At 44.5% G+C, this 24,492-nt stretch overlaps 1 protein-coding gene across 2 annotated transcripts in view; it reads right to left on the bottom strand.

Annotated features, from left to right (window-relative positions):
* NEDD4L (NEDD4 like E3 ubiquitin protein ligase) overlaps positions 1-24,492 on the bottom strand; it is a 629,231-nt gene that overhangs the window by 368,175 nt on the left and 236,564 nt on the right. For both annotated transcript variants that reach the window (XM_082259755.1, XM_082259756.1), the window contains exon 2: positions 17,228-17,301. In XM_082259755.1, the coding sequence (XP_082115881.1) occupies positions 17,228-17,301 (74 nt within the window). The remainder of the gene's footprint in view (positions 1-17,227; positions 17,302-24,492) is intronic.

The raw sequence follows: 24,492 nt of genomic DNA, 5'->3' as shown, positions 1-24,492 counted from the left end.
CTCTTAACAGCATGACCACTGGCCATGGTCTCTCTACACGGCCAACTGATCCTGTCCTTTAGCAGAGATGCTAATTATCTTTAGGAATACACCCTTTGCCACTAGAGGGAGAATATAAGTCTACATAGTCGTCAACTCACCAAGTGAAGAGCTATATATAGTTAAACACCTGCTGTAATTCCTCGAGGTGGTGAGTGGTTGGTGAACTGGTTTGGAGTGTCCTAATAGCACCCAAGCAAGCATATAGGTAAAAGAAAGCCATCAGCTCTTCCGCAATGAATGAGTTTAATTATTCAGGTGTAGTAGAAATAATACAGGGCTTACGCATTTCAGCGTGGAGCCCTAATGACAGCCATTGGCTAGGATTAAAGCTACAAGCCAAAACATGCAAGCACTGTTATTCTGTACTACACCTGGATTAATAAACTCATTCATTGCCAAAGATGGAGCTGCCAGTTTTCTTTTACCTATACACCAAGTGAAGATGCCCTCAACTGTGGACCCTTGACATTAAAAAGACCACTCATAAAAGTCAATATATGTGTAGCACCCTACAGGAAGGTGCTAGGTAAAGGTATAATGGGCCTTGTCTGCCTAACAGCAGGGCTGTGATTTGTTAGATAGGGTGCCAGGACTTCCAGATGTGCCGGCTGGGGGGAGAAGTATCCCCATTGGCTCCTGTGAGAGGCTTCTCATAGGGCAGTGTGGGAAGCCCAATCAGGGACACATCCCAGCTTGTAACTACCCCAGAAGGCAGATTAGGCTGCAAAGGATTCTGGGAGTGGGTATAAGTTTGGGGGAAGTGCGTGGCACGGTGTCTTTGGTGGGAGCAGAGTCCCAGGAGGGAGAGTACGGCTGTCTCTCCTCCTGTCTGAGGAAGGTGGATGTCTCAGGGTGTCGCCTGAGTGTCCAGAGAGTGCCGAGTTGAGCTGAGGGGATCCGGTGTGCCGAGAGCCTGCGGAGAGAGAGAGGGGTCCAGTTCCAGGAAAGCCTACACAGGTCGTGAGTACTGAGGATTGCCCCTGGGGGTCTGCCCGAAGTCAGAGGGGACCACTCCGGAAGAGGTTCTGGGATCCAGTGTCAGCTAGCTGTAAAGGGGGTACCTAGGTTGAGGACCCTCAAGCTACAGAGGGGGTATCTAGGTTGAGGACCCTGAAGCTACGGAGGGGGTACATAGTCAGTGGACCCTGAAGAGTTCAAGGACAAAGGGGGCACCTGTAGTTTGGGCCCTGAATGGTATAGAGCGTGCAAGTAAAGCGACAGCTATACAGAGTTCTACTATATACTACCTCAAGCTGTGTCGGGGGGGGGGGGGGGGTTCTCAGTCTTGGATCTTCTGGACCATAAGTCAAGGATTCAGCACTTCTTTTGTTCTACAGAGTGTTCTCAGCGTCAGTGAGCGTTGGCTGGCATCAAAGAAGCGCCAACGGGAATTTCAGAAGTAAAGTTCCAATTGTAATTAGTTAAACCTCAAGGAGTATCCCACTTATTCCCTTCTCCCACCCCCTAATTCCAATAAAAACCACAAACAAAGATGCCGGAGTTGTCGCTGCTTCAGTTGTCACACCTGGGCTGGAGAGGATTCTGGTACTAATGGCAGACCCACATCAGGCCATAGGCCTGGAAACCTTGCTACATATGTAATGTTACAGAAGACTGTGGACATATAACATGAGTGGTCCCCAATCTCTGTCCTCAAGCACTACCAACAAGTCATGTTTTCAGGCTTTTCTTCACCTTGCACAGTTTATCAGTGCCAATGGCTTGGTGTTTATGACAGCTATTTTATCTGATATATATGGCCTGCTGGATGTACTTGAAGGTACTTGAAGATTGACATTGGGAACCTCTGTACTACAAAAGATGGTCAGAGAATAGGGACATAATAAAGGGTGGTTGGAGGCTGGAGAAGTCAGCCAACATGAACATGTTACAAAAGACGGCTACAGATTACTACCACTACAGTCGCTTTATAAATCAATCAATGTGCCCACTCCCCCTGACTGTTGGGGTTTGAGGGTCACACAAGTACCAAAGGGCCCATGGGCTTCGAGTTGGGACCCAGGGGTCTAGAAAATGCAATCATCAAATTAAAGGAACAGAAGCTAAAAAGGATACAAAACACGATTCTAACTTTTTAATGAAAAGTCCACTGCATCCTGGGAGCTTTTACTGATCACTCCCAGGAGGAAATGGGCAGTGACGTAGGCGGCCGGCCGCTCCACTCATCACGTTATTTCCAAACAGAAAATGACGCGATGAGAGGCGGAGCACAGCGCGGACGGCGCCAGCCTATTGCCAGTACTTTCCTTTGTACTGGGCATGCGTGAGATTTTGCGCTGCATTGATCGGCCCCCCTCCATCTACAACCAGGAAGCAGGGCATATTTGTGCACACTGCGGCTTCGGGGGACCATGGAAAAGATGGCGGCGCTCTGCAAAAATTTTATGAAGTAAGATTTTAGTATTGCCAATCTATTATTTAAATGTATAAAATCGGATTAGCGAGTGTAAGAAGGGCGGTGGATCACTGTTTGGGAGGTATTTAAAAAAAAAAAAAAAACGAATCTGTGGCCGGAACTCCGCTTTAAATTGGCAATCATTTTGAAATGTAGGAGCAGGATAGAAATCTTTTCTCAAATGAACACATTGTTACCAGTGTATGTCCATTCATTTCAAAATTAAATGTTAAAAGCAATTTTTCAAACAAGAATTTTTGTACAAATTTTCCTAAGAATTTTGTTCAAAATTCTATCCATCCATCGCCAGCTTAAAGCGGTATTACACCCAAAGACAAAAAATTTTATATATTGCAGCTTACCTCTGTTTTCACCTTTGTGATCCGGCCAGTAACACACCTCCTGAATTAGAATGCCTATACTCTTAGTCCCCGGAGCACAGGGGACACCTTTAAACAGCTTTTTTCCTTTTGGGATAAAGGTTTTACATAACCACTTTTGAACCGCCCACCATGTATTTACATACATACTTTGACGTTAAATACCGGGGTTATGGCAGCAGATATATATAGCGTTTTGGGGTTCCAAGTAATTTTCTAGCAAAAAAAATGGATTTTAACTTGTAAATAACAAGTGTCAGAAATAAGTCTGGTCCTTAAAGCGGTTGTATACTGCCTAAAAAAAGAAAGAAAAAAAAAAAACCCAAGACAAAAGGCATAATGAGCTAGTATGCGTCGCATACTAGCTCATTATGAAATACTTACCTTAAAATTAAGCCCCTACAAAGCCCCCCGGACATGTCTCTTCCGGGTTCCGCTGTGAGTGGCCGGAGCCACGATGACGTCACTCCTGCGCATGCAAGTGCCCGGCAAGGAACTCTAAAGGTCCGCCAGACCTTCATAGTGCATGCGTCGCTAGCGTCAGCGGCTGCATGCAGTGCAAATATCTCCTAAACCGTGCCGGTTTAGGAGATATTATTGTACCTACAGGTAAGCTTTATTATAGGCTTACCTGTAGGTAAAAGAAAAAAAAAAAAAAGGAGTATACTACCACTTTAAGTGGATGAATAAGTAAAATGTGATCATTCAAAGCACCCCTGCCAGTGTTAAATGCTTTGTCTCATCTATGTAACCGATGGATTGGCTGAAGAGCTTGTTCTTTTGAAAAAAACACAGACTTATTGGCCAGATCACCCGATGAAAATAGTAATAAAATAAAAATATTACAACTTTAGATAGGAAACCTGTTTAGCATTTTACCAGGATGGAGAATGGAGACAATTGTAAAATAAGATAAAACCTATCGCCAATATAAGATCCCACCAGTGTGTGCTCCCTTCCGTACACTGATGAAACCTCAGTGTTACCAAGCACACGTGGCAGAATGCTGGGACAGCAAGATGTAATGAAGCACAGCAACCCATACGTTTATTTTTACAGACTAACGGCAGTGAAAGATTGCTCGAATTCCGCTCTACTTAGCTTCATGGTCTGCAGACAAAAGAATAGGGATTAGAGCACTAAATATGGAGTATCTCAGGCCTGGAGTAAAATGTATTGGTGTAACCTAGGAAGAGTTCTTCTTATATTAATCCAAAATGGAAATATATTATTATTATTATTAACATTCATTTATAGTCATGGGTGTGCCACATAATATTTTTGTAGTGCAGTGGTCTCCAAATTGCAGTCCTTCACCAGCTTTTATCTGGCCCTTGGGGCACCATGACTCCTACTAATATGAGATATTTATATCACTGACACCAAGAGTGGGGCATAATTCCTGCCACTAGCACCAATTATTGGGCTACTATTCCTCCCACCAATACCAATGATGAGGTACTATTCCTCCAACTAATATCAATGATGGGGCACTATTCCTCCCACCAACACCAATAATGGGGTACTATTCCTCCTACTAAAACTAATGATGGGGTACTGCTCCTTCCACTAATATCAATGATGGCACACTATTCCTCCCACTAATACCAATGACGGGGCACTATTCCTCCCACTAATACCAATGATGGGGTACTATTCCTCCCACTGATATCAATGATGGGGTACTATTCCTCCCACTGATATCAATGTTGGGGTACTGCTCCTTCCAGTAATACCAATGATGGGGTACTATTCCTCCCACTAATACCAAAGATGGTGTACTATTCCTCCCACTTATACCAATGATGGGAGTACTGCTCCTTTCAGTAATACCAAGGTTGGAGTAGTATTCCTCCCACTAATACCAATGATGGGGTACTATTCCTCCCACTAATACCAAAGATGGTGTACTATTCCTCCCACTAATACCAATGATGAGGTACTATTCCTCCAACTAATATCAATGATGGGGCACTATTCCTCCCACCAACACCAATAATGGGGTACTATTCCTCCTACTAAAACTAATGATGGGGTACTGCTCCTTCCACTAATATCAATGATGGCACACTATTCCTCCCACTAATACCAATGATGGGGCACTATTCCTCCCACTAATACCAATGACGGGGCACTATTCCTCCCACTAATACCAATGATGGGGTACTATTCCTCCCACTGATATCAATGATGGGGTACTATTCCTCCCACTGATATCAATGTTGGGGTACTGCTCCTTCCAGTAATACCAATGATGGGGTACTATTCCTCCCACTAATACCAAAGATGGTGTACTATTCCTCCCACTTATACCAATGATGGGAGTACTGCTCCTTTCAGTAATACCAAGGTTGGAGTAGTATTCCTCCCACTAATACCAATGATGGGGTACTATTCCTCCCACTAATACCAAAGATGGTGTACTATTCCTCCCACTAATACCAATGATGGGGCCCTATTCCTCCCACTAATACCAATGATGGGAGTATTACTCCTTCCAGTAACACCAATAATGGGGTATTATTCCTCTCACTAATATCAATGATGGGGTACTATTCCTCCCACTAATATCAATAATGGGGTACTATTCCTCCCACTAATACCAATGATGGGTCACTATTCCTCCCACTGATACTAATGATAGGGCACTTTTTCACTAATTGTATACAGGATTACCAATTATGGGGCACTATTCCTCCCACTGACACCAATGAATTGCCAATATTTCCCCTACTAACAGCAATGACTGGGCACTATTCCTCCCACTGACACAAATGACAGGGCACTATACCTCCTCCTGACACCAATGATGGGGCACTATTCCTCCCACTAACACCAATGATGAGGAACGATTCCTCCAACTAACACCAATGATGGGGAACTATTCCTCCAACTAATACCAATGATGGGGAACTATTCCTCCCACTAATATCATTGATGGGGTACTACTCATTCCAGTAAAACCAATGATGGGGCACTACTCCTTCCAGTATTACCAATGATGGGGCACTATTCCTCCCACTGATACTAATAATGAGGCACTTTTCCTCCCACTGACACCAATGATGTGGCACTATTCCTCCCACTGACACCAATGATGAGGTACTATTCCTCCCACTGATACCAATGACGGGGCACTATTCCTTCCACTGACACCAATGATGGGGCACTATTCCTCCCACTGACACCAATGATGGGGCACTATTCCTCCCACTGACACCAATGATGAGGCACTATTCTACAAATTTACTGTAAACTGTTATTTTCCTATGCTTGCAGAGAATTATTGCAATCTGAAAACACTATATCACCACATTAAGGAACAGGTAAATTCCAATATAATGAATTTTTGTTTGAGTTTCCATAGGTTTAAGGGCTTATTTAGACTTTGACGTTTGTGGGGTGTAAAAAAAGCATGTGGTTGAGTTGTTCATTTAGAACTCCCTAAACTCCCCCCGTCTTCAGTTGCAAATGCAGTGGAGATGGGGTGTTCAAATGTTGTGGTCAGATTGCTTCGCTTCCTATCCATGGCAAACACGATCTCTGTGTTGCATTCGGTAGGCAGTACCACCGTTGAACCCATCCTGTTCAAGTAAATGGGGACGCACTTGAGGCATTTATGTGGTTGAAATATGCAGTGAGAAGGTGTCACCGCCTGTCAAACAAAAGTGATGAAAAGCGATTCTAACGCAGAACGCTTTTCAGAGGCGTATGTAAAACATAGCTCCATGGAAAGGGTCGGTGGTCCTAATTATCAGATTATGAAAGGGAACAAATTCCTTGAAGATGCCCTCCAGGATAAGCACATATTGTATAAATACATTCATCATGTGCATTCTTCATTGAATCTTGGTGGGGTTTGTGTATTTTTTCGAGATCTGTGCAGTAATCCAGTGTGAGACTTTCCCTCGATGCAGGAACTTCCTGTAATAAAGACCGGTCACTGCTGCTCTCTCTCCTTGTGCAGGGTGACTGGTCTTGGCTCCGCCCCCCTCCTGTAGTTTTCTGCAGGCAGCCTGTAGTGGGTGGGGTCAGCTGGGTCCCTCCCACAGCTCTCTGCACAGGCTATGCACAGCACAGTGATGTCACTGTTACTTTTACAAGATACGATCAGGGTTTGTAAAGACATCTGTTGCTGATGGATTTATGAACTTTGTGGCAGTGGAGGAATATATTTTAATTTAAGTTTTTGTGACCAGAGTTCAGCTTTAGGACTTTTTTTTTATTTATATTGATTTAGTAAATGACTAAGCAAGAACAGTATTACTGGTTATTCTGGTTAATGCAAATGACTGTGTCCACCGACCCCTCCGTGATAAGCTGCAGCTGTACACAAAGAGTGTTTGAACCAATAAAAGGCCTTACTGGGAAAGGACAATCATTTAGTCGGGAGGTCATCTGCAGTCAAACTCAATTTTATTTTAAATGTTTTCCTCAATTATGTCATAAACCAGGATATCATTAAGAAGGAAATACTCAAGTGGAAAAAGAGACAAAAGTAAAACCTCACTCCCCATGTATGTGCAACCGACACCAGCAGAGATTTGAATGCTAGCTCTTGTGTGTGGCCACATCGCCAATTAATCTGGGGAAGTGTAATCTGTAAATTACGCTGGATACACACTATGCAATTTTCTTTAGATTTACTAAAACCATATAATATGAGGTCATACCTAAACACTTTTAATTTGTATGCAATCAGGCAAGCTTTTGCACTACATATTTAAAGGTAAGACTAAAGGAAATCGAACAATAAAAGTTGTATAGTGTGTATCTATTTTTAGACTGGTCAAAGATGGATCCTTTTTTTTTTTTTTTTTTTATCCAGCAGGTTGAGCGAAAAAAAAAAAAAAAACTGAATGGATTCTTCCATCCAAAAAAGCAGAGTGAATAGAGGAAGCCTACCCACTGTGTTATTGTATTCCTCCGTTGTCAAAATATACAGATCAGCACTGCAGCTGCTGATTGGATGAAAATTTTCCCATATCACGTATGCCAAAAGTCGATCGTTCGATCGACTTCTGTCAACCAGGAGTGGCCATCGATGGATTGACAGGTCAAGCTTTTGGGCATTTATTCATTCCACTGGCCTTTGAAATAAATGAATACTCAAGCTCTAGCATTTAGGCGCGTCAGGTGTTTTTTTCCTGCCAAAAAAATCTCCAAGCCCGCGTTTTTGGCACCCAGTGTGTGTGGAAGGCCCATACAGTGCTGTGAAAAAGTATCTGCCCCCTTTCTGATTTTTTTTATTTTTTTGCATATACAGTAAACCCCCCTGATATCGTGGTTCAGTTTTTGAGGTCCCAGTATTTTGCGTTTTTTTTTTCTGTAAGACCTATTAACCACTTCCCACCTGTCCTATAGGCAAATGACGGCAAGAAGGTGGTTACATTATCCTGACCGGACATCATACGACGGCGGCAGGATAATGCACTCTGCACGCCCCCCGCAGAGCGGAAATTGGTGCTCTTTACCATGTGACCAGCTGTGTCCAATCACAGCTGGTCACATAGTACACAGGAAGAGCTGTTGATCGGCTTTCCTCAGTTCGTGCCTGAGAGGCACGAGTAGAGAAGAGCCGATCTGCCGCTCTCCTGACAGGGGGGGGGGGGGGGGTCTTTGCTGGTAATCAGAGCATTGATTACCAGTGCTGCAAATTATGGGATATTTATATGGAATTTTTTTTCTTTTTACTAGTAATGCCAGCGATCAGCAACTTATAGCGGGACTGCGATATTGTGGTGGACAAATCGGGCGCTGACTTTTTTGGGAACCAGTCACATGAATACAGTGGTCACTGGTCAGTGCTAAAAAAAAATACACGGTTACTGTGCTAATGACATTAGCTGGGAAGGGGTAACACCAGGGGCAATCAAAGGGTTAACTGTGTGCCTAGCCAATGTTTGTGTGGGAGGTGCTTTTACTAGGGGAAAGCATAGATCCATGTCCCTGCAGTGCAGGAAAACAGGATCCATTCCTTCCCTACTGACAGAATGGCATTCTGCCTTGTTTACATAGGCAGACTGGCGTTCTGTCAGTGTAACAAATGATTGATGGGTGCCGGCAGACATCGAGTCTGTGGTATCTGTTGATTGGCTCTCTGTGTGCATAATCACAGTGGGAGCGATCGGCCCACAGTGCCCATTCGTGCCCGCTACCCGTAAATGCGGAATACCGTATATATGTGCTCCTGTGGACAGCCGCTGCATAGTACCAGTAAAACTGCTGTAGGGTCAGTCGGCAAGTGGTTTGGGGAAAAACGCTGTCTACACCTGCCAAGTGCTGTGGGAAAAAGTAATTAACCCCCCCCCCCCCAGGTCCTTTGTAAAAAAGTAATTATCCCCCCCTTTACTAAATTATGAACTGTGATTAACCACATTATTCGGAAAGGAGGAGAGTTACATTTCGCTTGCCACACCCAGGCCTGATTACTGCCAGACCTGTTGAATCAATAAATCACTTAAATAGAAAATAGAAGCTGTCTGACAAAGCGAAGCATGCTAGAAGATCTCAAAAAGTAACACATCATGCCGCGATCTACAGAAATCCAAGAACAGATGAGTAACAAAGTACTCAGCATGTGTAGCACCCTCCTAGATAGGTGCTAGAGAAGAGAGAGAGTATCGTTTTGGATCTTTTCTGCTTACCAGAGAGATTGCCAGGCAAATCTATATTGTTCTCTGCCTACCAGAGAGCAGGATCTGCTAGTGAGGTCTGCTCATGGTGCTCAGGTGCAGCTCAGTTTGTCTGAAGTGTTTCATAATGGTCCAATAGGGAGGCATATTGGACAGTGGGAGGAATCCTGACAAATAAGTGCACAGGCATTTAGTACAGCCCTGGTGATTGGCAGAGGAAAGTGCATCGGTGCATGCTGGGATACTGTATAAATGCAAGGGCACATGTGCTCAGGGTCTTTCTGCTTAAGAGCGGGGTCCCAGAGGGAGGGGGCGGCTGTCCCTCCACTGCAGAAGTTGCCATGTGGCCTCAGTTGGTCGACCTGAGGACCTTAGAGTCAGAGAGGAGCTGAGCCCAGAGGTCCTGCAGAGCTGACTGGAAGGAAGACACTGGAAAGGATCTGATTCTGCATATAAGTACAGCTCTGTGTCATGGGGCCTGTCCTGAGAGGGCCATCCCTTCAGCTAGAAGAGTCAGTGGACAGGTGTCAGTCAAGGGGATGCTAGAGAGTATCCTGAAGATAAAGTAGTTGCATCAAGCCTGCTGCTGGAGAGAGCAAGAAGATGTAACCCTGCCATACAAGTATCAGTATTGTTAAAGCAGTGTGTCTGCTTCCACAAATAACACGGTGAGGCCAAGTGAGAGTTGTCCTTATCTACTGTAGATAGTTGAAGTTGGAGTATCCCACTATTCCCTTCTCCGATCCAAGTTCCACAATAAATATAAAACCAAAACCCCTGGACTGTTTATTGAGTAACGAGCCATTGGGAGTAAGGATGGATGAGTGAGCAATCCCTAAGTGACTGTTTGCAGGTAATCAGAGGAGGCCCAAGAAGTCATCATACAGCAAGCCCTACGGGGACAGCGCTACACATGGATCAGTCTGGAAAGGGTTACAAAGCCATTCCTAAAGCCCCGTACACACGTACCGACTGTCGGCCGTCCGTTCGGCCGTCTTTTGTCCGGTGCTGTTTTGTTGGTTGAAAAGTGCTCAAGACTGCACACGAATTTTGTCGGTCAACAACAACCAACTGCAGAAGTGATGTCATGTTCTGGTCTACTTTTCGTGTGTTTTTTCTTCTCTGAGCATGCCCAGTCTTGATCATCACATTTTTGTCGGCCGAAATCTGTACTGACTGACGAATAATTGGCCGTTCTTTGTTGGCCAACAAAAAATTTATAGCATGCACACCAGATTTTGTTCGGCCGAAAAGTCGCAGTCGGTTGTCGGAAGCATCATACTAACAAGCCGACAATCGGCCGATCGGACGTTGGCCAAACATTTACGGCTGACAATCGGTGCGTGTGTACGGGCCTTAAGGCTTTGGGAATCCAGCAAACCACGGTGAGAGCAATTTTCCACAAATGGAAAAAAATTGGAACACTGGTGAACCTTCCCAGGTGTGGCCAGACTCCTAAAATTACTACAAGAGCACGACGATGACTCATCCAGGAGGTCATAAAAGAACCCAGAAAAACATCTAAAGAACTGCAGGCCATGGCGGACATGCAAACAATACGAATCATTTAAGTGTGACAAATATCCCAAAAAAAAATTAAAAACCAGGAAAGGGGGGGGAAATACTTTTTTTACAGCATTGTATAAGCATTACAAAACGAGATCCTGGCTAACATTGAAAATTCCCATTATAAGGACAGTTATTAATAATTTATGCAGATTGTTTTGCTGCACATAGAAGTAAATAAAGTCTAACCACATCTTCAAACACAAAGCTCTGTTTTCCAGCTAAATCTAATTCTGCGTCCATTATCTAGTCATTAGCGAAGAAGAGATATTAACAGTTTTTATCTGCAGCCAGGGCCGCTGATGAGGCAGTGCTAAAGGTTTGGTTGTACTGGGCCCAGACCTCATCAGCTAAACAGGGGGGCCAAGGGCAAAGTTATTGTTCATTACTTCCTAAATGAATACATTGATTTTACTAGACCACACCCCCACTCCTACATGTTTATCAGGGCTTAAATTATGTTTCAAGTCAACAAAGGGGCCCAGGAATTTTTTTCTCATTTTTGGGGTGTAGGGGGGCAATGTCAGTGCCGCTGCTTCACTGAACCCCCGGGTGGGTGGGGTGGGGGTTCCCTGTCAGGAAGGCTCTACAGGACCCCGTGATTTCTAACAGCAGCCCTGTCTGCAGCAATAATAAAATATCACAGGTTCCTCAAGAAACAGAAATAATAGCAGTATTTGTGCCACCAATGGGAAGGACAGAGAATCTGGAGATGTGCAATGGCCGGTTCTATAGAGAGGCGGTGATAATAGCAGAAAATGACAATTCTGACAATAATAGGAGGGGATGGAGTAGAAACACTGGTGGTTATTCTACAGGAATTGCCAGCAAGGCTTTTAGAGCGGCGGCATGCAATTACATCCTCTGTACTTGCAGGGATCCAGTCTACAAGATGATGGCCAAGATAAAAAGGCCGGATCAATAAGAATAAGATCCCTTCAAGACTTAATATCTTCATAAGAGCTTCGAGTAACCTAAAAAGACACCATAGTAACAAGAAGCAATCCTTCAAACTGAGAAACATACTCTATCAGTGTACACCATTTGTTTGATAGCTTGCAATGCAAGATCTGGACCTGAATTTAAAAAAACTGAAGATTTGCTATGGTATAGATCACATCTACATCAGAGGCATAACTAGAACCTTTAGGTCCCCAATGCAAAAAACCATGAAGGGCCCCCCTGAATCCACCACCCCCTCCGAGCCTGGGGCCCTTTATTACGGTCCTACAGCAAGACCCTTTTACATGTTCTGCAGAAGGCTCCCTTCCTGCTGTCTTGGGTAGAGTTTTGGTATACACTACACATATATTTTGTGATTACACAACATTTCTATTCATATGGAATTAATTACAAGAGTCCCTCCTTATATCAGAGTCCACAGAGTTCCCTCTTTACATCTGAAGCCACAGAGGTTCCCCCTTTACATCTGAAGCCGCAGAGTTCCCCTTTACATCTAAAGCCGCAGAGTTCCCCTTTACATCTAAAGCCGCAGAGTTCCCCCTTTACATCTGAAGCCGCAGAGTTCCCCCTTTACATCTGAAGCCGCAGAGTTCCCCCTTTACATCTGAAGCCGCAGAGTTCCCCCTTTACATCTGAAGCCACAGAGTTCCCCTTTACATCTGAATCCACAGAGTTCCCCCTTTACATCCGAAGCCGCAGAGTTCCCCCTTTACATCTGAAGCCGCAGAGTTCCCCCTTTACATCTGAAGCCGCAGAGTTCCCCCTTTACATCTGAAGCCGCAGAGTTCCCCCTTTACATCTGAAGCCGCAGAGTTCCCCCTTTACATCTGAAGCCGCAGAGTTCCCCCTTTACATCTGAAGCAGCAGAGTTCCCCTTTACATCTGAAGCAGCAGAGTTCCCCTTTACATCTGAAGCCGCACAGTTCCCCTTTACATCTGAAGCTGCACATTTCCGCTTTATATATGAAATTGCACAGTTCCCCTTTACATCTGAATTCCCAGAGTTCGCTTACACTGTTAGGGCATGATCTTTTTCTGTAACAGGGCACTACAACACATACATTGGGATGCCATTAAGAATGACACCACAGCACCCCAACACACAACATGCATGTTTTTGCATGATACCACAGTACAACAGCGTGAACCCAACTTTTTGTCTATGATCAGCACACTAGAATATCATCATATTTACAATCAAGCTTTGCAGGAGGAATCTGGGGAAAGCAGTGACACATTTGCCTGTCCTCTTTTGCACTTCTATGCTCCTGAACCAATCATCAATCGGACCAAAGTCAGAAGCACTTAATACGGCCTTGCACAGCCCAGTTCTTACCCAGTCATGCCAAGTGATGCACATCATATGCCAAGACCAGGTCAAGTAAAGACATTCTTAGGCAAGTACATAGACCTGCTGAATACTATGCAAAAAATTCCCAGCACAGCATATTATCCTCCCTGCCTGAAGGAGTCATTATAGAATATGTTACCCCAACATTTTATATTCCTGATATGCGTCAGTTGTACCATGTACGTGTGCTAAAATATATCCTGTTCTCTTTGTATGGTATAGGAAAAACCTGGAGATCCTACCAGTCCCTCTGTTTTCTGATTTCAAAGTAGTCATGAGAGCACATCCATCCCAGCATGGTCAGTTTTCTGGCTATGCTGGAAGCACAGCCTGCCTGTCTTCTAATGGCAAAGATGTGTGCTGACACCCCCCCCCCTCCCACAGCCATTCACTAGGAAGATCAGTGTACATCTGTTTCTCTATCCCCTGCTCTCGAAGCCTCTTATGCAGCTGAGAACAGGAATTATCTGATCACTTCTACAAAAAAAAAAAAGAAAAAAAAAAAAAGAAAAGGTATTATGTTTTTTTTCTTATATGTATACACAAAAGTTTTGCCTTTCATTTCTGGGTTGTTTTACAAAGTAAGGGTTCACATATATTGTAAGCAGAATAAAAGCTGCATCATCAATGCAGATGACATGTCTAAATGGTCCGTATAGTAACGAACCAAATAAAAACTTCACTTTAAGGTCACTGCAATAGACAAGTCAGACACTTTCTCAATGCCTGGAGCAGAGGCTTAGCCTTAATTTATAGAAGGTGTTCTTTACAGTAAAAGCTGTGAAATTAATATTTTAATATTAAATATTTATATGAAAAATACTGTAGACTGTTGATCCACCATCTGATTGCCTTTAGGGGATCAAAAATAAATTTTTTCCCTGTTTTTTAAAGGGATTTCTGCTTTCCTCTAGATCAACTGTGGGTTTTGGGTTCTTTGGATTCTATTTTTTTTCACTTTTTTATTTTTTTTTTGGATGCAAGTCGACAAAGCCAGCATTGGCTATACCAGAAGACAAAGCAGCCTGATTGGAAATACTGAGAGCCCATTCAAACCCTACACTTTGAGCCCATTGGGTTGACGCCCGCCCTTTAACAAGAATTGTGCCTGAATAGACTGGCAACAGAAAAAAACATCTAAAAATAAGAATCAGACATCATTCTTTTCCAAACAAGTACTGCACAATGCACAGTTGTGCTTTACAGTGTGTTAAAATTCACGCCAGTTCCCTTAGTGCGTTCATTTTCAATGGAACCACAATGCACTGACGCAATAGTTTGATTGGGCCAGATTGGGGTCCATCCCAGTTTAGCCATTTTAGGCAAGTAACCCCTATTGCTAGTGGTGCACCAAAAATAAAATTCTAGAACAATCCAAAAATTCAGGATGCACTTGGCCCAAAAACCTAAACCGAAATGGACAGTTTAAAAAAAAAAAAAAATAATAATAATATATATATTTTTTATATAGAATTGTATTTTATACAACTTTTAATTAATATCATGAATTTAAATAAATATGGATTTATTGTTGGCCATTATCAGCAGCTTTGTTTCTATCCACAAAACGCTAATAACATGGCCCTTTTACTTTTGGCGGCCGTTATATATGTGCATCCCTACTTTTTGCCCTTTACATGTACAAGCCCTCAAGGTAGGTCCTGAGTCTGGACACAGGGTGCAGGAGGTCAACTCCTAACTCAAGACAATAGCTGGCGGGAACTGCTCTATCGACGTGCAATAAAATAAGCCTTTGCACACTGCAGAGTAACAGACTAAGCGCCTGAAGGATTCCACCATGGTTGTGGCCAGGGCTGCTGATAGGGAGAGACCACTGGTCCCCTTGTAGGGACCCAGAGCACGCCGGGGGGCCCACACAGAGAGGGGGATTAGTGATGAACAACATTTACAGAAATCTTCCTCCAGCAGCTGAAAGCTGATCTGTCCCCCTCTCCCTGCTGCCAGCTTTTATCTGATGAGAAATAGACAGTCCCCCCTCCCTGTGCGCCCCCCTCCCAGCCCTGGCTCTAATGTTAGCTCTGCTCCTGAGTTTGTTATCTCTAACTTTGTTTCTCTCCCTGCAGTTCTTCCTATACTCCTTGCCCCAGCCTGTATATTTATTCATATCTCCCCCAATTGCTTGTCTTCCTGACACAGTCACAGCTGATCAGCTGCATTCCCATGGGGTGAAGAATTTACTGATACACCGGTTCCATAGCAGCCTGTTATTTTGTCCCAGTGCAGTTTAGTGTGCTTTATGTAGCTGGGCTTCTCACTCCTCTCCCCCAGACTGCTTCCTGATCTATGCAACTTTGCTTCTTCTCCCCTACATGGTCAGTTCCCTCGGCACCCATGTATCAACTCCTATTTACCCATTTACTAACTGATCTGGCAGTAGTAAACTTTTTATCTTGTATCTACAGGTAAGCCTATAATAGGGCTTAAATGTAGATACAGTGAATCTCCTAAACGTAGCAGCCGGTGATGGCACCAGCACATGTGCACTGCACTCTTAATGGTGTGTCATCCATTGAGAGAGCTGTGCTGGGACCATGACACCTGCGCGCGCATGCGTGTGAGTTACATCACCACAGTTTGGCCAAACGACTGGAGCCCAAGAAACCAGAGAGAAGACCAGATGAAGATGGAATCCCTCTCAGTAGTGACAGCACACCGCTGGACAGATCTTTTTTTTAGGTTAGAAAAATATAATTAGGGGCTCATTCCCACAGGTACTCTGGCTGTGTGAAGGAGGGGTTTGGGCCGGAGCCGCCTGTCTTTCTATGGGGATGCAGCGCCTGTATGAACACAGCCACAGGCCCTAATTGGATAGGTGTGCAGGTGAGTGGCCCCCATGTGTATATCTCCTATATGTAGCAGCTGGTGATAGCACTGGCGCATGTGCACTGCGCTCTTAATGGATGACATACAATCCATTGAGAGAGCTGTGCTATGACCAGGACACCTGTGTGCGCATGCGTGTGAGTTACATCATCACAATTTGGCCAAACAACTGGAGCCCAAAAAACCAGAGAGAAGACCGGATGAAGATGGAATCCCTGTTAGGACTGACAGCACATCGCTGGACAGATCTATTTTTTAGGTTAGAAAAATATAATTAGGGGCTCATTCCCACAGGTACTCTGGCTGTGTGAAGAAGGGGTTTGGGCCGGAGCCGCCTGTCTTTCTATGGGGATGCAGCGCCTGTATGAACACAACCGCAGGCCCTAATTGGACAGGTGTGCAGGTGAGTGGCCCCCAAATGCACAATGTCTGTGTTCGGGCTGTACACCTGCACCCCCACACCTGTCAAATTACTGTGTTTGTACAGCTCCAGGGGGCTCAAACCACATAAATGAACCCCTGATTCACACTGTAAAGACCACCGCACCCAAGTGCATGAGCCGGCACCCCTCCCCCCCACACACAGATTTAGTTATCAACTCAGCTTCATCTTTTAGATTCAGCAGGAATTCTGTGAGTTATATTGTATTTGTGTCTGCTAATAAGGATTTTATTGTATTTTTATCGAAATATAGCTTTAATGTTTTCTTGGGGGGGTCCTGTCAGGTAGTCTGTACGGGGCCCCGCGACTTCTATCAGCAGCCCTGGTTGTGGCAAGCAACTTCTAACTGAGCTGTCTGCAAACAACCTCTTACCCATCACCATCACTTGTCTGCAGAAACCTAAACCAAGGGACGGGCAGACTTTAAATCTGCCGCTGTGTAGGTGCCACAAGTCCCAGTGCACAGCGGGAACTCTGCAAGCGGAATTACATTTTGCAGAATCTGCCGCTTCAATAAGACGGAATGTCAGACATAATTAGATAGACATGAAACACAATGCAAAGAGTATAAATAATTCTGACAATTACCTTGCTCCAAAGATATCTTTCTTTGCAAGATCAATACCAGACACAATCTTAACTCGAAGGATGCGAGATTCCTCCTAAAGGGGGGAAAAAAACAAGAACAATGTGCCATTAGAGATTGGAAGGTAACACGTCTTATAGCAAATAATCCATCAGCCAGATAAATTCCAGCTCAGCTCCCGGCAACAAGTAAAATCAATCGAACCGGTGATGTCAACCAGAAATTCCTGCAGTTGTGCTAAAGTTAGCCAGTCCACTCTGTTTAGTGGCTGTAAATCTTTACATATACCCAGTGACGGGACTAGCCTCAGAGATTAAACATCCCTCCAGAATTTACATCCAGCTTTTACACAGCTTTTCTGAGCTTCAGAAGGCAGGGAGCAGGGATCTTATGTCACACACTGCACAGCATAGAGCAGAGAGCTGAGTGTATTCTGAGACCTGAGTGCAGATAATGGACACACCCCCTTCTACACAGTTTCATAGGAAAACATGCACAGACAGCTGAGGCCTTCACCTGTGTGCGGGGGAGGGAGGCATCTCTCCCAATTGTCTGGTGTCGGCATAGACTGTCAGAGATGACAGGAATGGGAGAAATCACTCTAGGTGCTTTGGGTTCAGGCAGGTACACACTATAGAATGACATGCTTTGTTCATTTTTTATTTCAGAAGTTTACAACCACTTTAAGACCGGAAAGATTTGCCCCCTTAATGACCAGGCCATATTTTGTGATTCGGCACTGCGTTATTTTAATGGACAATTGCGTGGTTGTGCAACGCTGTACCTAAATAAAATTGATGTCCTTTTTTTCCCACAAATAGAGCTTTCTTTTGGTGGTATTTGATCACCTGTGCGATTTCTATTTTTTGCGTTATAAACAAAAAAAAAAGCAATAATTCTGGGAAAAAAATATATATTTTTCACATTCTGCTATATAACAATCCCAAAAAAAATAATTTAAAAATCTAATTTTTTTTTAACATTTTAGGCCAATTTGTTTTCTGCTACATATTTTTGGTATAAAATAAAAAAAAAATCGCAATAAGCGTATTTTGATTGGTTTGTGCAAAAGTTATCACGTCTACTAACTACAGGAAAGATTTATGTCATTTTTATTGATTTTTTTTTTTTTTTATATATGTGAATTTTTTTTTTAAATAAACAAAACATTTTCCTTCCATAGTATTAACGACTGCCATATTAAATGATGATATTTTGGATACAGGATCAGGGACAGAATGCCCTTTCTTTCACTGTTGTGGTGAAATGAGTCCACTCAACTTAGTTTAAATGCAAACTTTTCATATTTTCCTGGAATACACCGTTAGGAGTCGATCACATAGTCAAGTTTATTGAGTGAGTAGTCAATGAAAACCTGTCCCTCTCATTTCCTATAATTCCCAGTAGGGTTTACAGAGTGTGACGTCACAGTATTTCTGATGAATCCTCTATTTGTTCCCTGGATGTGTCAGGATTTGGGTGACTTGCTCTTTAATCATTCTATCTACCCTCCATTCTTCCAATGCTTAATTGGACGAGCCAATTACTGATCTGTCCTAGATGGTCAGTCAACTTGTTACCGTCATTGCTGCTGGTGCACAAAACACATTGTGTAATCAGAAGAGTGATGAGCTTTCCAGGAAGGCTTTATCACATGGCTGGGAAACCAACATCCTAAATCACATCCATCCCCTATACAGACAATGAACACAATACGTGGGAGAGGACCTCCTATGGTCAGATTTAAAGGGACACTTCAATTAAGATGAAAAATGAATCCTTGAGGTGCATATGGGGAACAAATTCTACCTTACCAAGCTTTTCAGTCTGTCATCTAGGCATTTTTGTAATGCATGTGATGTACCCCCCACCCCCCCCCCCCCCCCCGTCAGTACTGTGATGATCTGGGAACCCCTTTTTCCTTTTTTATACAATACTGCTTGCCGATGCTACCTGGGATCCCTTTTCTTTATTCTCCTACCAATATCCCTCTCCTCACATACTCTTGTTTAACTTGAAGGTATTTAGGGTCTGTAGATGAACATTCTCAGGCATGGTTCCCTATGCCATGAAAATGGTTATTTACATTACAGCTGTGAACTAGTAGTGAGACCCAACAGGACCACCACAAGACACAAAACAGGGGCAGCGGGCATGGTGCAGGAGATGCAGGGCTGTGGACATGGTAGAGGAGATGGTACATGCATGGTTCAGGCATGCTAAAGGAGATGGTACAGGAGATGGTACAGGCGATGGCACAGGAGATGGTACAGGCGATGGCACAGGAGATGGTTCGGGCATGGCACAGGAGATGGTTCGGGCATGGCACAGGAGATGGTTCGGGCATGGCACAGGAGATGGTACAGGCGATGGCACAGGAGATGGTTCGGGCATGGCACAGGAGATGGTTCGGGCATGGCACAGGAGATGGTTCGGGCATGGCACAGGAGATGGTTCGGGCATGGCACAGGAGATGGTTCGGGCATGGCACAGGAGATGGTTCGGGCATGGCACAGGAGATGGTACGGGCATGGCACAGGAGATGGTACGGGCATGGCACAGGAGATGGTACGGGCATGGCACAGGAGATGGTACGGGCATGGCACAGGAGATGGTACGGGCATGGCACAGGTGATGGTTCGGGCATGGCACAGGTGATGGTTCGGGCAGGGCACAGGTGATGGTACGGGCAGGGCACAGGTGATGGTACAGGCAGGGCACAGGTGATGGTACGGGCAGGGCACAGGTGATGGTACAGGCATGGCACAGGTGATGGTACAGGCATGGCACAGGTGATGGTACAGGCAGGGCACAGGTGATGGTACAGGCAGGGCACAGGTGATGGTACAGGCATGGCACAGGTGATGGTACAGGCATGGCACAGGTGATGGTACGGGCATGGCACAGGTGATGGTATAGGCATGGCACAAGAGATGGTACAGGCATGGTACAGGTGATGGCACAGGCATGGCACACGTGATGGCACAGGCATGGCACAGATGGTACAGAAGATGCAGTGCTGCGGGCATGGTACAGGAGAATGTCCTGTACCATGCCTGCAGCACTGCATGAGGAAATGCAGGGGCTAGGGAGGAGTCTCACTTACCTGTCAGGGAGGCGGTTACATTTAAAAATGGTGCCGCCTGACACCAACACGTCACCGCGCATGCGCTGCCGATGCTCGGGAAAGCCCGTACACGTTCAGCTATTCCCGAGCAGACGGCGCATGTGCGGTGATGTGTTGGCGCCGGGCAGCGCCATTTTTAAAAGTCAAGTGAGGCCATGACTCAAGTATAAGCCGAGGGGGGCATTTCAGCATAAAAAAACACTGCTCTTCCTGGTTTGAAGTAATTAAAAATCAGCATGAGTTATGTCACGTTTGTGCTGCCCCCCTTTCTTCCACTTGTTTGCGACTGTTAAAAAGACCCCCAACCCCATTAAAGGTTGTAGTATATTTTATCACTTTAAGTTGACAATTTTTTTCTACCTATCCTAGGGAAGGTTTAAAGCTAAAGTCCTGGCAGAGATAGAAAAAAATAAATAAATACATTGGGTCATATTTTGCATTTAATAAAAATCAGGAAACATTTTTACATATAGCTGACAAAACGTCTTCCTCAACCACTTCATGACACCTCAGTGTCCGCTACTCCTCTCTGTCAATCCCTCCACTGGCTTTCGATCACCAAACTAATTAAGTTCAAAATACTAACAACAACTTACAAAGCCATCTACAATTTATCTCCCAGCTACATCACTAGCCTAGTCTCAAAATACCAACCTAATCGCTCTCTTCGTTCCTCTGAAAACCTCTCTAGCTCCCTCGTCACCTCCTCCCATGCTCGCCTCCAGGACTTTTCCAGAGCCTCTCCAATCCTATGGAATTCCTTACCCCAATCTGTCCGATTATCTCCTACTCTGTTAGCTTTTAGATGATCTCTGAAAAACCTCCTCTTCAGAGAAGCCTATCCTACCCACACCTGACAACTGTACCTCCATTTTCTCCATCAGCTCATCCCCCCTCAGTTATTGCCTTTTGCTTCACTTGGCCCTTCAATTCCTCCTGTATTGAATTGTATTGTAACTGTATTGTCTTCCCTCATATTGTAAAGCGCTACACAAACTGTTGGCACTCTATAAATCCTGTATAGTAATAATAATAATAATGTAGCACCCTCCTAGGTAGGTGCTAGAGAGGGAGTATAGTTTTTGGCTGTCTGCCTATCAGAGGAGCAGCAGGGAAATCTATATTGCTTTCTGCCTACCAGAGAGCAGAATCTGTGAGTTAGGTCTGCTCAGTGTGCTCAGTGTGTGATTCATTGGGTCTAGAGAGTGTTTCACACTGGTCCAATAGGGAGGCATGTTGGACAGTGGGAGGAAACCTGACCAATGGGTACACAGGCTTTGAAACAGTCCTGGTGATTGGCAGAGACGGGCTGTCTCTGTGCATTGTGGTATGCTGTATAAAAGCCAGGAGCACATGTGCAGCAGGGTCTTTGGCTATTGAGTAGAGTCCCGGAGGGAGGGTGGTGGCTGCCTCCACCTCTGTAGTGGTGGCACGTGGTCACAGGCGGTCGGCCTGGGGACCAAAGGAAAGGAACTGAACCCAGAGGTCCATGAGAGCGGACTGGAGGGGTAAAGACACTGGAGACCCTCAAAAAACAGTATTGTGAGTACAGGGTATCGTGTCTAGGGGCCTGACCTGAGGGGGGCCACCCTGGTGTAGAATAGTCAGAGGACGGGTATCAGTCTGTTGAGTGAAAGGGGATACTAGGAGTGTATAGTTAAGATAATCTACCCTAACAAGTGATCTTTACAGAAATGCCAAATTCATCTAGTGGCAAGGTGAATCTGCAGCCTGGCTGCATCATCAGTGAGAGTTCTCATCCATTGCGAATAGTTCAATTTGGAGTATCCCATTCTTCCCTTCTTCCATCCCTAATTAAAACAACAAAAAAACAACTACATCCCCTACACCAGTGAAGGCGAACCTTGGCACCTCAGATGTTTTGGAACTCCATTTCCTATGATGCTCAACTACACTGCATGGGAAATGTAGTTCCAAAACATCTGTAAAGTGTTAAATTGTGCATGCTGCAGTTGCTAATGGTAACCCAGGGGGATCCGAAGGTGAAGAATTCAGCAGTCCTCAAGGGGGCAGTGCTACAATATAAAAAGAAGCAGTTTTTTTTTTTTTACATGTTAAAATATGCATTTTTTACTAGAAAATGATAGAAACAAATTATACAATTCTAAAAGCCACAAACAATTGTGTTTTTTCTTTTTTTTTTTTTTTTTTTTTTTTTTTTTTGTAAGCAGAGGCCCTGCAATTTTTTTACATTGAGTTGCAGATATTTGCACAAGTATTTTCTTTTACAATTTTATATTGTTATTTTTTACGAGCCCCATTGGGGGGCTTTGGGGGAATCTGCGCTGCATGGGGTGATTAGGGTGTGCCCAGGCACATCAGGCACACCCCCAGTGCACACCTATGACATATATGTATTTCAGTAGATCGTCTTACTCGAAGCTAAAAAACAAGGCTTAGGGCTCTTTCAGACGGCCACTCCGCTGTTCTTGTCCGCTGCGGGACTTTTTTTTTTTTTCACGGAGTGGATGACATTTGTGTCATCCGCTCCGTATGCCCGCATATCATCCCATCCGTTTGCGGATGATATGCGGACATAATGTATGTCTATGGGCATTGCGGATGTTAGCGGATGACACCGCTGACATCCGATTTTCCTTCCTTTCCGTTTTTTCAACGGAACAAAAATAGGGTTCTGTTCCGTTCCAAAAAACGGAACAGAACTGAAAGGAAGAAAATCGGATGCCAGTGGATGGTATTCCGCTGACATCCGCAATGCCATAGACTTACATTATGCCCGCAAATCATCTGCAAAAAAATAGGATGATTTGCGGACAAGCGGAGTGGCCGTGTGAAAGAGCCCTTAGAAGCATCGATCCAGTACTAAAATGTGACCATCGATTCAAAACTGAAATATTAGGATTGGCTGAGACAAGGCAAGACTGAATACGATTGGTTAAAACCAGGCTACATCACTGAGCTGAAAACAAGGATCTGTGCGGCAGCCAATAAATTACCACCCTGTTATGTTCATCAGCCTCAATGATAACTTTCGGTTGAACTGGCAGAACAGGACCCAGGTGCTGCCCAACAGCCATCTGTATCAATGCGATTCATTATTCTACCGTGATGAACAATGAAAGCTCAGTGCAGAGCTGAAAGACGCCAACTGTATTACTCAGCAAAGCTTTTTAATAGAACATGCTATATTCTGCAAAAACAATGTACCGTGCACAAAAAAGAATAACCCTTTTCCCTACAATTTAAAAAGGTACGCTGGGCAAAAAGGCTGCTTGGAACCTCCCAAGGAAGATTTGAAAGATCTATTGCCCTTACTCTGCGCGTCCCAGAAGCAGAAAAGTATTTTCTATGTGCTGAGGAGGGGGGCCCCCATCTGCGACGAGGCTCCTTCCCTTTCCTAGACTATGGCAGGAAGGTAAACTCCCACCCGTGATACCCTTAATGATGGTGATCACCTTGAAAGTGCAGCTCAATGAGAGCTTTCTTAGGCTGGCCATACACTATACAATTTTCTTATTCAATTTCCTTTAGATTTACCTTAAACTACGTAGTGCAAGGGCCTGCCTGACTGCATACAAATTGAAAGTGTTTAGGTTTGACCCTATATTACATGGTTTTGGTAAATCTAAAGGAAAGTTGAACAAGGAAATTGTATAGTGTATGGCCAGCCTTAGAGGCTTGGTCTGTGGACCAATTCTTAAGCCACAGCATGCGCCTAATCACCACCACTGAAACAGATGGTTTGGACAGCACAGGAGCTGTATCCAAAGCTGCTTAACAAATAAACTGCAGCCCATGGACCAACTGGTCCGCTAAATCAACATAAGCAGCAGGGACCTGCTCACCCCTCAGGCCCTGGTGCTAAGGCTTGGCCCATTCAGTTAGGGTCTGAGACACCAGGGCTGAGGCAAAGACTGGCTGCAATGCCGAACCAGCCATAGTAAACATGCTGTGTGCCACAGCCTCCGCTTTCCTGTAAGCTGGGTCCTTAAAGGATGGGGATTCCTCTACTAGGATCATGGTAGCTTTGTTCAACCTGGAAACAGGAGGGACCACTACTGGTGGACTAGTCCACTTTTTTAAAAGTGACTCCCCAAAAGGGTAATTTAAAGCAAAATGTTTGGGGACCACAAAGGGTAATTTTGGTTGTTCCCATTC

Source organism: Pelophylax lessonae, assembly GCF_965119305.1.
Source record: "Pelophylax lessonae genome assembly, chromosome: 1".
Lineage (NCBI taxonomy): Eukaryota > Metazoa > Chordata > Amphibia > Anura > Ranidae > Pelophylax > Pelophylax lessonae.
Note: the sequence above shows the minus strand (reverse complement) of the source record. Positions and strands in the feature narration are given on the sequence as shown.